At 37.9% G+C, this 15,407-nt stretch overlaps 1 protein-coding gene across 9 annotated transcripts in view; it reads left to right on the forward strand.

The window, feature by feature from the left end:
• Positions 1–15,407, forward strand: part of NYAP2 (neuronal tyrosine-phosphorylated phosphoinositide-3-kinase adaptor 2) — a 262,456-nt gene that overhangs the window by 89,818 nt on the left and 157,231 nt on the right. The window contains exon 1 of one of the 9 annotated variants that reach the window (XM_021076254.1): positions 926–1,709. The exons of 6 other annotated variants lie outside the window; for them this stretch is intronic. In XM_021076254.1, the coding sequence (XP_020931913.1) occupies positions 1,471–1,709 (239 nt within the window). In that variant the 5' untranslated portion in view covers positions 926–1,470. Of the gene's footprint in view, positions 1–925; positions 1,718–15,407 lie in introns of those variants that run through there. 2 more of the 9 variants (XM_013984552.2, XM_021076257.1) reach the window with 2 other exon arrangements.

A 15,407-nucleotide genomic window follows, 5' to 3' on the forward strand; every position in this document is an offset into this window, starting at 1 on the left:
AGAGAGATGTTTAGAGAAATCAGATATGACTGAGAGTAAACTGAAGGATGCATTCATGGTATAATGTTAAAGGACACGTAGAATTTGAAGAAATCGAAAGAATATCTTCTATAAAGAATGAGTTATTGGGGGTTCCTGTTGTGGCTCAGCAGGTTAAGAACCTGAGCAGTATCCATGAGGTTGTGGGTTCGATCCCTGGCCTCACTCAAGGGTTAAGGATCTGGTGTTGCTGTGACCTGCGGTGTCCGTCCAGACAGCATCTGGCATTACTGTGGCTGTAGCATAGGCTAGCAGCTGTGGCCAGAGCTGTGGCTCTGATTAGACCCCTAGCCCAGGAACTTCCCTCAGACATGGCCCAAAAAAGAAAAAAGAAAAAAAAAAAGAATGAATTACTCAATCTGAAATAGGTTCCCCCACTTTTCTCTTTCGCAACTATTTTCACAACGTTCTTAACGTCTTTCTCTTTCACTCTTTTTTCTTCAGAGCATTAGTTTTATTTTATTTTATTTTTATTTTTTTAAAAATATTGACATATAGTTGATTTACAAGGTGGTTTTAATTTCTGCTCTACCCCAAAGTGATTCAGTTATACATTCGTGTATATACTTTTTCATATACTTTCCATTATGGTTCAAAACAGGATATTGAATATTGGTCCCTGTGCTATACAGTAGGATCTTGTTGTTTATTCATCCTGTATATAATAGTTTGCATCTGCTAATCCCAAATTTCCAATCTTTCCTCCCCCACCTCCCTCCCTGTTGGTGACCATGAGTCTTCTCTCTATATCTGTGAGTCTGTTTATGTTTCACAGACATACTGTTTTGTGTTGTTTTTTAAATTCCTCGTTTAAGTGATTATAAGGTATTTGTCTTTCTCTGTCTGACTTACTTCACTTAGTATGATAATCTCTAGGTCCATCCATGTTGCTGCATTATTTCATTATTTTTATGGCTAAATATTATTCCATTGTGTATATATGTACCAAATCTTCTTTCCATGCATCAGTTGATGGACCAAAGCATTAGTCTTAATCATCTGGCTCTGCCTCTTGTCTCTAAGTGTTGGGAAGATAACTATCTTCTTGAAGGAAGAGAATCTCATACACTCTCCAGCACAGATGGTTCTTCCACAATTATGGACTTAATGAATTAACTGAGTATTAAGTAATCAGATATCTGTGATTTTGAGGGGGGTCATCAGCAAAAATGGATATTGGTAAGTATAGTAGCAGGAAATAAGTTTGAATATGTATGGTGTTGTCCCCTTGGAAGGTGTTTTAGCATCAAATACTGTTCAGGACAGTTGAGCAAGGGACTCTTCCCTTAAATGGATCTTCAGTAGAATAACCTAATGCTATGGTAAAAGCTATGAGAGGAGGATGTTGCGGATCAAATGTGACTTGTTGCTTGAGCTCATCTTGCATGTGATGGTGACAGTTTGCCTGCCATTACCCAGAACTGGCTGATCATGACTGCTGCATTTGACATACCCAGCTTCCTCATATTCACACTACAGTATAAGGACAAGGGTGTTGAGGGTAGATGCCAGGGAATCATAATAATGATTGATTATGAAACGGAAGTTACATACAGAAAAACAAGTTTTACAGCAATTGAGGAGGAACATAGAGAAGATTGTAAGACCAATGGAGAAGAAGTTCCAAAAAAGGACCATACATCTGAAGATCTGAAGTTACGCAAGCAGAGGTAGGAAGGTAATTAACCAGATACTAAAAATTAAAGTTATGGAGGGAGTGGGGTAATCAAAAGGGTAGGATCTGACCATGAGAGAGGTAGTTGAGATAGAAAGAGAAAAGACAATTTTGAGAAGCTTTAAGAAATTGAATGGCCAGGGAATGTGTGTATTTTTAACACTGTCTTTTACGTATTCCTAAATTAGCCTAAAACATACAATTTTTCATCCTCCACATTTTAAACTAAATATGTTGCGATGAAAATCTCTTTTGGGGAGTTCCCAATGTGGTGCAGTGGAAATGAATCCAATTAGTATCCATGAAGATGCAGGTTTGATCCCTGGCCTCGCCCAGTGGGTGGGGGATCCTGCATTGCCATGAGCTGTGGTGTGGGTTACAGACAGGGCTCGGATTGCACCCCTAGCCTGGGAACCTCCATATCCTGAGGGTGCAGCCCTAAAAAAGAAAAAAAGAAAAAAGAAAGAAAAAAATCTCTTTGGGTGAATCCAATCTGGAATCTAAAGTTTGCAAATGGTTTAAGAGAAAATTGAAACAGATGCCTACAAATAACAGTTATAAATGGGAGTAGAAATCAACTTTTGCCAAAGAATCATTAAGTTAATTGTCCTTATATCGAACCATTCTTCAGTAAATAAGAAACTCCTTTTTCAATAAGGCAGCCACAAAGTCACATTTCCTTGTTCCCCTTAGATGTGCTTAAGAAGGGTTTATTTTAATAGGGTAAATCTTAAATTCAGATGTGCTCTCCATTAAGCCATAAACCCTGAGGGCTGTGTATCTTTCACTATTGTGTAGCACAGGCAACAAATAACAGATGATAAATATTATAATGAGGCCAACTAAGATACCACATCCATTATAATAGGGAAATTGTGTCTTTTTATTTTAAGATGCACTGTGGGCATTAAAATTGTTGCTAATTTGTTGTGATAATAGCTTCTAATTTGCTATGAATAAAGATGTGTAGGAGAGGATGAAGTTCGTTCAAAGGCAAATTTTTAACAATGGACCCTGAAGCTCTTAAGAGCTGCACCTTCAAGTGAATAATCCAAGTGCATGAATCAACACAGAGCCTTAGATTCGATCACTTCATCTGAAGGAAACCAATCAGGGAAAGTGAGCTGTTCCCAGAAAGTCATGCTAGAACCACAGAGTTAATCTTCTGGCCTATGTGTAGGCAGTTTATGGCGTCTGTATTTCAATCTTTTTTATTATTACATTTGGGTGCATTAAGCAGATGTGCAGCTTGTTATGTATAAAGACAGCATATTGGCCACTCCATTTAGACTAACTAATGCATCTGTGACTGAGTGGTTTGTTCTTAAGCGGCATCTCTAATGACTCACATTTACATGTCACTGATTATATGGATGAGGGATGGAAGGTTGGAGTTTAGAATTGCAGGCATCTTTTTTTTAAATGGACTTCAGTGATGCCAAGGAGTACAGTTCTCAGCCTTATCGGGTTGCCAAGATAGTGTGTTCAACGGAAGATTTCTGCAATGGTTTCGGTTTTAAACAGGAAAAAGCACTTCCACACATATAACATGACCTTGTTTCACACTCACATTTTAATACCACAGATATCCTGAGGGATCATTGGGTAAGGTAGGACTACCCTAGCGACAGATGAATGAATCTATTTGGAAATGATTTCCCAAGTGGTCACGTGATGATTTAGCAATGGAGCTAAAAATAGAATCTCCTAACTAAAGTGGAAAAGGCAGATGTACAGAGCGTGTGTGTGTGTGTGTGTGTGTGTGTGTGTGTGTGTGTGATCCGCAGTGTCTGTATTTGTAAATGCAAAGATTATAGATCTTTTCCACTTTACCAGAGTTTCCTGGAAAAAAAAAATGCTGACTACTCATTTAATTGTAGATCTTGAGCTCAATCCTCTTTAGAGATTGGGCATTTCTGGATGACGAAATGTGCTTATTCTCTGTACTTCATTTTACCTCTTCACTTTCTTCCAAACCAAACCTCAGCTTTTTTTTTTTTTTGTCTTTTCTAGCACTACACCCAGGGCATATGGAGGTTCCCAGGCTAGGGGTCTAATCGGAGCTGCAGCCGCTGGCCTAAACCACAGCCACAGCAATGCAGGATCTGAGCAGCCTCTGCGGACCTACACCACAGCTCACGGCAATGCTGGATCCTTAACCCACTGAACGAGGCCAGGGTTCAAACCTGCAACCTTATGGTTCCTAGTCAGATTTTTTAACCACTGCACCACGACGGGAACTACCAAACTTCAATTTTTAAAAAAAATTTTTGGTCTGCCAGGCTTATTTATTGAAGCAAAATTCCTAGACAGTTATAATCCTTTAATTTAATATATACCTGGAAATAATGAGTTAAAATAATTAACTATATATTCCTTTTAAATACTGTCTAAATTTATTTTAAATCTCTAAATATTTATGTTACTCTCTATGTGCATACTCATTAACCAGATGCAATGGGAGATAAAAGAATGTATAAAACTTTGATTCCCAGCCTCAAAAATTCTAGAATCTCATGTTTGTATATGATAATTCCAAGACAGAAAGTGTTGCATGAAGTGACACAGGAAATTCAAGCTGGAGAAGAGGGAGTTGCTAAAAAGGCTCAGGGAGAATGTAGCATTCAATGTAGGATGATGAAAATGAATTTTTTTTTTCAAATGAGGATATAGTTTGCAGAAGAAGAGACCCTGGGGAGAGAAAATTATGTGAGGGAGTGATATGACAGGACTAGAAAGGAGGTTGGCCATACATACAAAGTCGGAATTGCCTTATAGACAAAGTGGACTCTGTTTTGGGTAACCCTGAAGGCTCTCAAGAAGGGGAAAGGGGTGATCGCATGTCTTTTTTAGGACTATTTTTTCAGGTTAATGAATAGTAGAGGGAAATTGAGAGAGATAATCCAATTAAGAGTATCACTGAGTAGCCAAGACAAAAAGTTAATATGAAGAGGCTCGTAGATGGTTTGGAAAACAGGAGACAGATGTGAGACCCAGGCAGAAGTGAAAGGGTCTGTTAACCAGTGAATGTGTGCACATAGGAAGAATATAGATATTCAATCACTTGGGAGTTTCTGTTCTCTCCGATTGATAGAATGAGGGTGCTATGGAAGACAAAGTTTGAAGAGAGGGAAGGGGGAGGTGATACTGAGTTTGTTGGAACATATTGACCTTGAGTGTTAGAAGGACATCTATTTGGAAATATCCAGCATTTAGGAGGGCAAAAGTATGTTTCATAATGTAGAAAACAGTAGAACATTGGATTTATAGATCATGTGAATAGGATAGAACATCAAGGTTTTAAAAATTAACGGTTGTCAAGGACAAGTACAGAGAAAGGAGAATAATGCAACACAGAACCTTGGCCTATTCTGAAGCATGAGGAGCCAGCAGAGAAGTCAGCGAAGATAACAAGCAGGAACAATCAGAAAGATGAAAAATAACAGAGGACAATTTCAGGAAAGCCAAGGAAAATGAGATGCTCTAGAAGGAAGCTGAGGTCTCAGAGTAAGACAATTCTAAAGGCACCAAGAGAAGAAAAAAAAAAAAGATTATGGAATGCCTAGAATATGGAATTAGCAAGGTAAAGGTGATTTTAAGGAAACAATCTCGGTAGACACTGATGGCAGAAGTCAGACAACAACAACTACAGAGGGCTGTGTTTTGTGGAAAAGTCACAAAGTAAGCCAGACATTTGAGAACTTGGTATCTTGTTTGAAGGGGCATCTCCAGCAGTTAACAATGTTTTGGGCACAAAGAGATGCTCAATAAATGTGAATTAAAGATGAATGAATGATTGAATACATGAACAAGAGAGATGGGAGGAAGAGTAAAAGGGAAGGAGGAAGGAAGAGTGAAAGGAAAGAAGAGAAAGAAAGAGAAATGGGCAGGCACCCATAAGCGTTTGAAGGAAAGTGTTCCCTAAAGAAAGGGGAGCCTGGGATACTGTGTATTGCTGGTGAGAAAAAGGCAATAAGAAAGGCAAATACCATGCGATGTCACTTATATGGGAATCTATTATATGGCACAAATGAGCCTTTCCACAGAAAAGAAACTCATGGATGTTGGAGAACAGATTTGTGGTTGCCAAGGGAGAGGGGGAGGGAGTGGGATGGCCTGGGAATCTGGGGCTAATAGGTACCAACTATTGCATTTGGAATGGATGAGCAATGAGGTCCTGCTGTGTAGCACTGGGAACTATATCTAGTCACTTGTGATGGAGCATGATAGAGGATAATGTGAGAACACAAATGTAGATATATGTGTGTGACTGGGTTACTTTGCTGCACAGTAAAAAATTGTGAACAGTAGAAAACAGTAAACCAACTATAATAGAAACAATAAAAATCATCATTTAAAAAAAGGCAGTGAAGACACAGAAGAAGGATGAATATATGTCAAAAACTCTTGGCGAGAGAGATTGAGTCAGGAGACCAGAAGGATATAGTTAATGAGGTGGAGAAATTCAAAGATGGAGAAGAGCGGGGCCTCTCATTAGAGGGCAGCAATCTTCTCAGTGAAATAGATTTTTTTTTTTTTTTTTTTTGCTGTTTAGGACCACACCCGCCGCATGTGGAGATTCCCAGGCTAGGGGTCTAATCTGAGCTATAGCCGCCGGCCTACACCACAGCCACAGCAACACTAGATCTGAGCTGCATCTGCTACCCACACCACAGCTCATGGCAACGCTGGATCCTTAACCCACTGATTGAGGCCAGGGATCGAACCTGAAACCTCGTGCTTCCTAGTAGGATTCATTTCCCCCGCGCCACTACAGGAACTCTGTCAGTGAAATAGACTTTGGGGTGACCTTTGCTGAAGGCCTGGGTTTTGATTTACCAAAATCAAGGTGTCTTAAAGCGTCAAAACATTCCTTAAGCTGTGTACCACTTGTCTGTATAGTATTAGCTTAACTTCTAAGCAGGGTAAATTTAGTTGCATTCAGATAATTTAAAATATTAGGACATCATGATTTTTGGTTTGATACAGAAGATGAAACAGCAACACAGTTCTCTTCATTGATAGCTCATTTTCCACAATGATTCTATAAGTAAAATTTTCTAGACTTTCCTGCTCTTTCTGAAATGTATTATTCCCTTTCACCCTCATAACTCCGTTTAAACTGAAAAGTATTCCTAGGATCTGAGCAAAAATTTGCAAGTAGCATTTCACTGTACTCAAATACTCTACATCTGTAGGTACATTTATATAAAGTTTTTGAGATCTCCTTTTGTCCAAGAAATTTAGAAATGCTCTATATTTGAGATGTCATTATCAAGAGAATAGTCTATTTCAAGTATTCGGGAAAGGCAAATGCCTTATGTTTAAGACAGAGTGGCCACTAAAGCTTTTATATTCCAGTTTACTGATTTTGCTTGGCAAATTATATCATCTCTCTTCTAGAAGTTAATGAATAGAAAGCTGTGTATTGAGAGCTTTACAGATTCAAGGAAAACTCATTTTTCTGGATGTAAAATCATGCCAGAAATAACTTTGGACTATCCTAGTTCCCTTCTGCCAATATTATGAATAATACAGACTCTGCAAAATGGGATGCCTATTTTGCTAATTGGGCTCACAAAATAATAGCAGAAGCTTTCAGCGGTGATGTAAGTATCTAGTGTGGTATCGTGGATAATTTTCTGGGATGGGAAAGTTACCAGGTACCCAACTGCTGACTGGTAATTTCTCAGAAGATAAACTATATTGAAATGGTACTAAAGAGCATGCCATTCGTTGCTTTCTCCAATTGTTTGGTTCTTTCCTGAATTCAGGACATTGCTTTGCACATTATCACCACCAGGAAAATGTACTCTACCTCCATTTCCAACATGCCTTAAGAATGTGAGTGCTCAAATAATTTTCTGCGATTAAACTTTTACATTATTTTTTTGAGTGTACCTAATTCTACCTGTAGATGAATGGCTATCTCTTAAACAACTTCCTTTAAATCATTTATCTTTGAGTCTTTTGTGATAATTTTGTGGGATTTTTTTTTCTATTTGTAGAAAGGAATGAAAACAAAATTTTCTGAGATTTATCGAGCTTCTACCAAGAGCCAGGCTCTTTGCTAGTTGACTTATTTATAATATAATATATACGATCTTGATATAATATAACTGGGACTAATTAAACAAAATATTTTAAAAATTGGAGCAATATTTTTAAAAGAAACACATAAGCCCATATAAAATTCTTAAAATTTAAAGTTTTAAATACGCATTGTTTACCAAATTTTGAAATAGAGTCTTTAATTTGTGTGTGTTTTCCCTAACTGGACTTCTGCACAATCTGTATGCATAAAATATATCTATTAGTTTTCACCTTTTAATTTAGTATCAATTTCTTTAAAGCTGAGCCAAAATTCAAAGACATTTGGAAAAATTAAAAAATATAGTTCAGATTCCTTTTAGGTTTAATAGATTTATCCTAATCTCACCATATCCAACAGACCAATTTTTTTAGAAATCTTCTTTTGAGTATCTTCTAAACCACTGCCAAAGTTTTTAAACAGATTTTTCAGAGAAATTCTATTTTTTCATTTCATATATTTGATAATATAATTACAGCAAAGAGTACAACTGACATAAGCAATTTTGAGAGTAAACATGCTGATTCTTATCCGCATACAATTACAATTCAGTCTTCAGAGCATAAGCCTGTGGGCCTACACATTGGCCATGGGCATTCAGAACGCCATGGTGGTTAATCAAAACATTTTACAAGGTTAAAGAAGAATTAGATCTAATCCAGGGATTTCTTAAATAAAAAGTAGCTTAGAAGCTTCTACGGGGTTATCTCGGGCATCCCACTTGTCTGTAAACAACATGACGGCGAGCTCTTAGAAGCCTCCATTTTGTTTCAAAATTATGTTCAGTGAACATAATTACGGGATACTTGAGTCACAAAGTGTCCTGACAGCTCTTCTTTCTAATGATAGTTTGAAATTGCTTAAGTCAAAAGAGTTTTAAAAAAAGAAAGTTTCTGACAACTATCAAGCAATAATTTCATGGATCATATCTCCCCCTCCCTTCCATTACCTCTATGTCCTTTCCACTTGCTGTAAATAATTTATGGTCTGTCCCTCCAGCAGCCCATAGACCAGAAGAGATCAACTCACCGATGACAGGTGGAGAGTGCCGCAGAGGAGGGGCTCTGATATGGGGAAGCTCAGAGACCTATGACAGCCAGAGGAGGGGTCTGGAGATCAACCTTGAAAAAGCCTGGCTGATGATAGACACCTTTCTCAAAGAAATGACATCTGAATTAGGTCTTTAGACATGACTTAGCCAAAGGAAGGAGCTCAAGCAGACAGAGCAGCGTGAATGCTGGCTGAGGTCCCAATTTAACATGCTTGTGTCCTCAAGATTTATGACCACCATTTGCATATGACCAGTCTTGAGCTTTCTTCTTTCTTCTTTCTTTTTTTTTTTTTGCCTTTTCTAGTGCCACTCCTATGGCATATGGAGGTTCCCAGGCTAGAGATCCTAGAGATCTAATTGGAGCTATAGCTGCCGGCCTACGCCACAGCCACAGCAACACGGGATCCAAGCCAAGTCTGTCACCTACACCACAGCTCACGGCAACACTGGATCCTTAACCCACTGAGCAAGGCCAGGAATCTAACCCGCAACCTCATGGTTCGTAGTCAGATTCATTAACCACTGCGCCGCAACAGGAACTCCTTGAGCTTTATTCTTGAATCAAAACCTAGAACAAAGTCAAGGTGGGAATGTGTTCTCTAAGGGTACTCTTAAGGTCGAGGCAGGAAATGTTGATGAGACTTGTATAGGATTCAAATCTGAAAAGACCTTGAATGTCACATAATAGTTTAGATTTTTTAGATTGAAGAAATGGAAAATCTGTCAAAGGGTTTTAATTTAGGGAATGACATGAGCAAATCTGCATTTACAAGGATAAATCTGTCAGCACCGTGGAGGAGATCCATTAAGAGGCAATTGCATTAATTTAGCCAAGAAATGATGAGCAACTAAACCCAGGCCAGCCAGTGGAAATGGAGAGGAGAGGATTAAGCTGATCCCTGCATTTGGATTACTCTTATAACAGGGACAAGAATTAATAGTGTGTGAGTATGCACAGATTTGTCCTTCCTCCTTCATCATAAATTAAGAAAATGGCAACTGAAGAAAAGGAGGAAACAGAGCAGAATATCATTAAATAAAATTACCATCCATTCCCAGTGCTTATGAAACCTAGGAGTTTTCTTGAAATATTTTCGATCCTATATACATTGCTCCATTCATTTGTTTCATAAATGCTTATCGGGTGCCCTCTTTGAGCCATGTGCAATTTCAGCCATTGGAAATATGACACAAACAGATCTGACAAAGTTCTACCCAAATACCTCTGTAATTTCTGTTTCTCTCAATCCCAACTATCAGCACACATATTCTCTTCTCTCCAAGTCTCTCCCTTATCTGATTAAGGTTTACTCATGCTCTGTGTCAGCTGAAAAGCCATTTCCTCCCAAGGGACTTCCCAGACCCTCAGCCATGGCTAGGCCCCCAGGACTTGGCTCCGATTGCACCTGCCCAGTACTTCCTCTAAGAGAATATCTGATCACATGGTGCTGAAATCATGCTGGTTCCACAGCTTGTGATTCCCTGAGGATACCGATGCCTCTGCTTTGGTCACTGCCCAGCAAAAAGTAGGCACTGGGATACTTTGTGTATAAATAGTGAGTAAATGAATTAAATGTATCAACACAGAGAATTGTTCCTCCATAGAAATGACATGTATAGAAAGCCGAACTCATCATTACATGTTAAGCTGATATCAAATTAGTCTTTGACTCAGGAAATTCAAAGCCATTATATGTTAACATTCTGTATTTCTAGCTCCTACTTCTGGATTAAAAAATGAGCCGCATATGGTTAGCTAAACTCATTTGTGAAAACTTGGCATATTCTCAAACCACATTCAACGTTTATGCTAGTTTTGAAGACACAAATAAAAAAATGTATTCTCCAGAACCTCCCCTTCTTTGGTTGAATTTTTGGAAAAGATCTCCCACGATGTGAACTTCTATAAACTATATTCTAAGTTGAATCTGAATATCATGATTTGATTTGAATATTCTATATACCGTCTCTTCTTCAAGCCATGACACTTCAAGGAGTAGAGAAGTCTTATTTGTGTATAGAAATAAGGAATATTTTAATTTTAGACTCCTAAGTACCATAGATAATAACATATGTTAATCTTAAAAGCACTTGTCCTGTTTCAAGTAAAAATAAGTCTCTTAAAGATGTTCCATAGAATTTGTTCTGGTTTTAATAAGCATTAGGTTTCAGTCCTCCCTCTTTAGAAGTTCAGAAGTGAATAAAATGTACTTTGATAAAGATTTGAAAAATCTCTTGATTCTCCACTTCAATGTCCTCACTTTATTTTATGACTAAGCATCAAATCAATGGGCCGCAATATCAACCTCAAAATCTTGGTAATAAGAACTTTATGATAAATAATGGCATATTCGTTTTGGAAGCATAACTCACTAGCCATGATTACCTTAAGCCCTAACTTTGATAAAAAGCTTGAATTATCATAAAATTCATTCCAAAGATTTGCTCAATTCTTTGTTATACTCAACTAATAATTATGACAGAAAAGATAAATGATTTATTGTTGTGATTTTTTTTTCCTTCATTTTCAAGGAAGATCTCCCCCAACCCCCAATTTGGACAATTATTGTCAAAGCCCTCTTACATAAGTAAGCAAAATGCATTTATACTGTTCAAGTATATTTTTTTTAGGATGCTGTAGAGTGGAAGTATATCATTAAAATACCTACTTTAAGCTGGGTGCAGAAAGATTAAAAACTGATACAGAGTTGCCTGGAAAACTAGGAATGTAGGAAAAGTACATAAATATTTGTCTAGACTGCTTGCACTGGCCACTTTACAGGTGCATTTGACATTTTTTATCTCATTTTAATTTCTTATAACAACTCTGGAAAATATTTCCCTCATTATAAACATAAAGATACTGGAGGCTCAGAAAATATGAGTCTCCTACTTAAATTAGATAGCTAGTCAATGGTTGATTACATATTTAAAATATTCTTTCTGAGATACAAGATTTTGGGCAGAGTAGAAATATATCAGCAAGGAGCAATAACATAATTGATGCTAAAGTATATCAATTTTTAAATATAACATTTGGAGCCAACAGAAACTGAATCCCTTCTCTTTGAGATAGTTTTTTTTTTCCTATTATTTTATTTTGTGGTTTTTATTTTGCTTTGCTATTATAGTTCACCAGAGCAGGCAATAAAAAGGTGTGTAAAGATCTGGTTTTTAACACTTGATCTTAAATTCCAAGAAGCATCAATAAAGAGCCAGACACAGGAAATTGATGTCTGGAAAAAAAGTGTAGGAGAGCTAAGATATTAGGAGCACAAAAGTAGAAAATAGATATCACTGAGGATATGAAGTGGTGAAAATGAATGTTTGAGCCTAAGGCAAGAAATCCACAGATTATGGCTTTGAATAAGCAAGTGAGGCTCGGGGAAGACATTAAGGGTAATGGTGAGTGAACAGTTTAGAAGAAAGCATGAACACAGTTTGATGTTACTGGAGCCAAGTTTCCACTGCAAAGTGTACTGCATGATATATATATGTTTATATATATCTGGCAAACATATATGGCAGTTAATTATTTCTAGTTGTATTGCTAAGTAGGAATGATATTTTTTAAGCAATAAATATGATGCATTCATTTCCTGTTCTGTATTATTCCTAATCCTTTCTTATTATCAACCGCATTTTCTGACACATTAGCCAAAACATTTATTTAGCAATTGCTGTATTTTCCTGATTTATTGGAGCCTGTTTTCCAATGCAGTGGTCAGAAAACCCAACTATATTGGGCTTCAACAAAATGCAATTTAGTAGACAAAACTGAAGGGTCCTAGGATTGATCTAACTAGATCCAGGTCTTCTGTGATGCCACATACCTAACCTCCCTTTGTAGTGGCAAGAGGGATGAGTCAGATCTGAGCTGCTACCTAGTGCCTGGGTTAACTCTGACTCAAACAACTTGAAGCATTTGCCAGTCCCTTCAATAGTCATGGTGGCCACAAGGGTCTAATGGTTGATTGGTTGAGACTAACATGCCAGCCTGCGAGGAAGAAGAGTGATCTCCACATGGCCAGGAGTAGGGAGCATGAATCCCTGGGAAGCACAGATGACAAATGTCCATGAAATTCTCTAAGCTTTGTATCTTTCTGTCTGTCTGTCTATCTATTTATCTATCTTCATCTATCACATATCTATCTAAACTATCTAAGTATCTATTATCTATCTACCTATCTATCTATCTATCATCTATTTATTTACCATCTCCAAAGTGGACTTACTTTCTTGCTTCATTTTTTTCATCATAAAACAAGTATGTCTGAACACCTATAATGTAATAGTGATTATAGCAGTGAGTGAGAAGACAGGGCTTCTGCCTGTATCAAGTTCAAGGTCAGGGGATGTGAAGAGCCACTTGTACTCCTAAAGGCCTAAAGGGGCTAAGGGGCTGGATGATGAATCATATGGTGACTTCCATCTGCCAAAAATCACAGAAGATTAATGAATCATGCCTCTCTCTTAAAAGTCTGACTATGGATTGAGGCATATTGACTATCAAAAATAGTAACAAAAGTACAACATACCAATCTCTTTGCCCTTTCCATGTCTAGCTTTTCATAAGCACAGGTTGTTTTAGCTGGCAATGATACCTAGAAGAGACCTGTGTTGAGGGGAAAGGGACAAGTTCTAGAGCAGGAGCCCCCCTGCAAAGTGGGCTGGAGGGGATTCACTGGACAGCCCAGGGTCATCAGGGCTTGACCTTGTGTATCTGTAGAGGAGGCAAGAGGGAAGCAGCGTCAGATATAAACTTTTTAAGTCATCATTTTAATGAATAAAATCTCCAGATTGATTTCCTTCTTCTTATTCATTGTAAAAAGCCCAACATGAAAGCTGAATAGATAGTAGATGACAGTGGTCACCTTGCCCACAGGTGAAAGTTTTACTAACTCCTTTACAGCTATAGTCCCACTTCCCTTTCAGATTTTCCCCATTTACTAGTGAGTGAATATTCCCTTTCCCTAATATCAGATAAATATATCTTCTCGAAAATTCAACAGGAAAAAATTCCAGGTGGTTCAGAACATCACAAGGATAAAAATATATTGGATTATGCATCATTGTCAGAAATGGATTTTTGAGCTTAGTTACACAAAACTGCCACCAAACAAAACAAAACAAAACAAAAACAGGCAAACAAATGCCTAGAAAACCCCTCAGGTTGTATCTCCACTTCCCAGATATGCTTGAAAGACAGTGTATATATATGAACTGGGATTCTGTTTCTTTCTGGTGGTCCCCAGGAAGATTCTACTATGGGCTATTGGCATGTTTGTATCAAAATTACACACAGAAGCAACACCTCTGTCACTTTTAGAGTTGACCTCTCACGTTGGTTGCTCACCCTTCTCAGGGTTGTGTTTTCATCTCTGAAGGGAAATGTTTCCCAGAAGGAGACATAAAACATTAATGCTGATGGGTTTCTCCAGAAGACAGCACGTCAAGGAACAATGTCCGTGGAATAATGTTGTCAAAGCAGTTTTGAAGGTCTTGCTTTGTACCTTTCTTTGTCAGTCCTGATCAACAGGTGCTTTAAAACATTGACGCAGGTACTGAGGAAAGTGAAGGGCACGGGGACTATGTTGGCCCAGACTATCTTGAGTTAAATGCGGTATTCTATTTCTACTTTGTGTGCCATTTTTTGAGTTTATGTGGTACCATATACCACTTTTTAGAGATATGACCTTACATCGCCAATGGTGAGCCCATAAACAAAATTCAAGAGGACAGCACTTACAAGTAAGAATTGTAGGAGCTCCTGTTGTGGTTCAGTGGGTTAAGAATGCAACATAGTGTTCGTGAGGATGCAGGTTCTATTTCTGGCCTTACTCAGTGGGTTAAGGATCCAAAGTTGCAGCAAGCTGTGGCGTAGGTCACAGATGTGACTTGGATCTGGTATAGCTGTGGCTGTGGTATAAGCCTGCAGCTGCAGCTCCAATTTGACTCCTAGCCCAGGAATGTCCATGTGCAGCAGGTACAGCTTTAAAAAAAAAATGTAGGAACCATAAAGCTAAAATTAGTTAAGGCATATTTTATGTCAGACTCTGTGCTAAATTCTTCATGTCATTTTAGGTAAACTTGATAACAATTCCATGAGACATGTGCTACTATTTATCTTGTAAGGAAATGGCCTTTAGGATCAGTAGCTGAAGTAGGGGAGCTAAATGACAGAACTGACAATGGAAACCACAACTCGATGACTCTGGAGCACAAATGTCTAGGCCTGTCGATTAGCCAATAATCTGTTTGAAAAAGGGGTTCACAAATATCAATTATTGCTGGGAAAACAACCTCCCTTGATTTAAGCAGTACTTTCTTTTTGATTTTATAACAGAAAAACTAACCTACAGACAACTAGATCTTGCAACATTACCTTCATTGTGTGAGAAAGTGTACTTGTTTAAATTCAGGGTTATGAAACTTATTTTTATTTTTATAACATGAGATGTGTCAGGCTTAATCTATCTTGAGTGCTAGAGTCTTACTCAAAAAGACGGCTTTCTTCAGCCCACATAACTTTCACTTCAAGCCAAGTATTC

The sequence above is a fragment of the Sus scrofa genome, chromosome 15 (assembly GCF_000003025.6).
Source record: "Sus scrofa isolate TJ Tabasco breed Duroc chromosome 15, Sscrofa11.1, whole genome shotgun sequence".
Lineage (NCBI taxonomy): Eukaryota > Metazoa > Chordata > Mammalia > Artiodactyla > Suidae > Sus > Sus scrofa.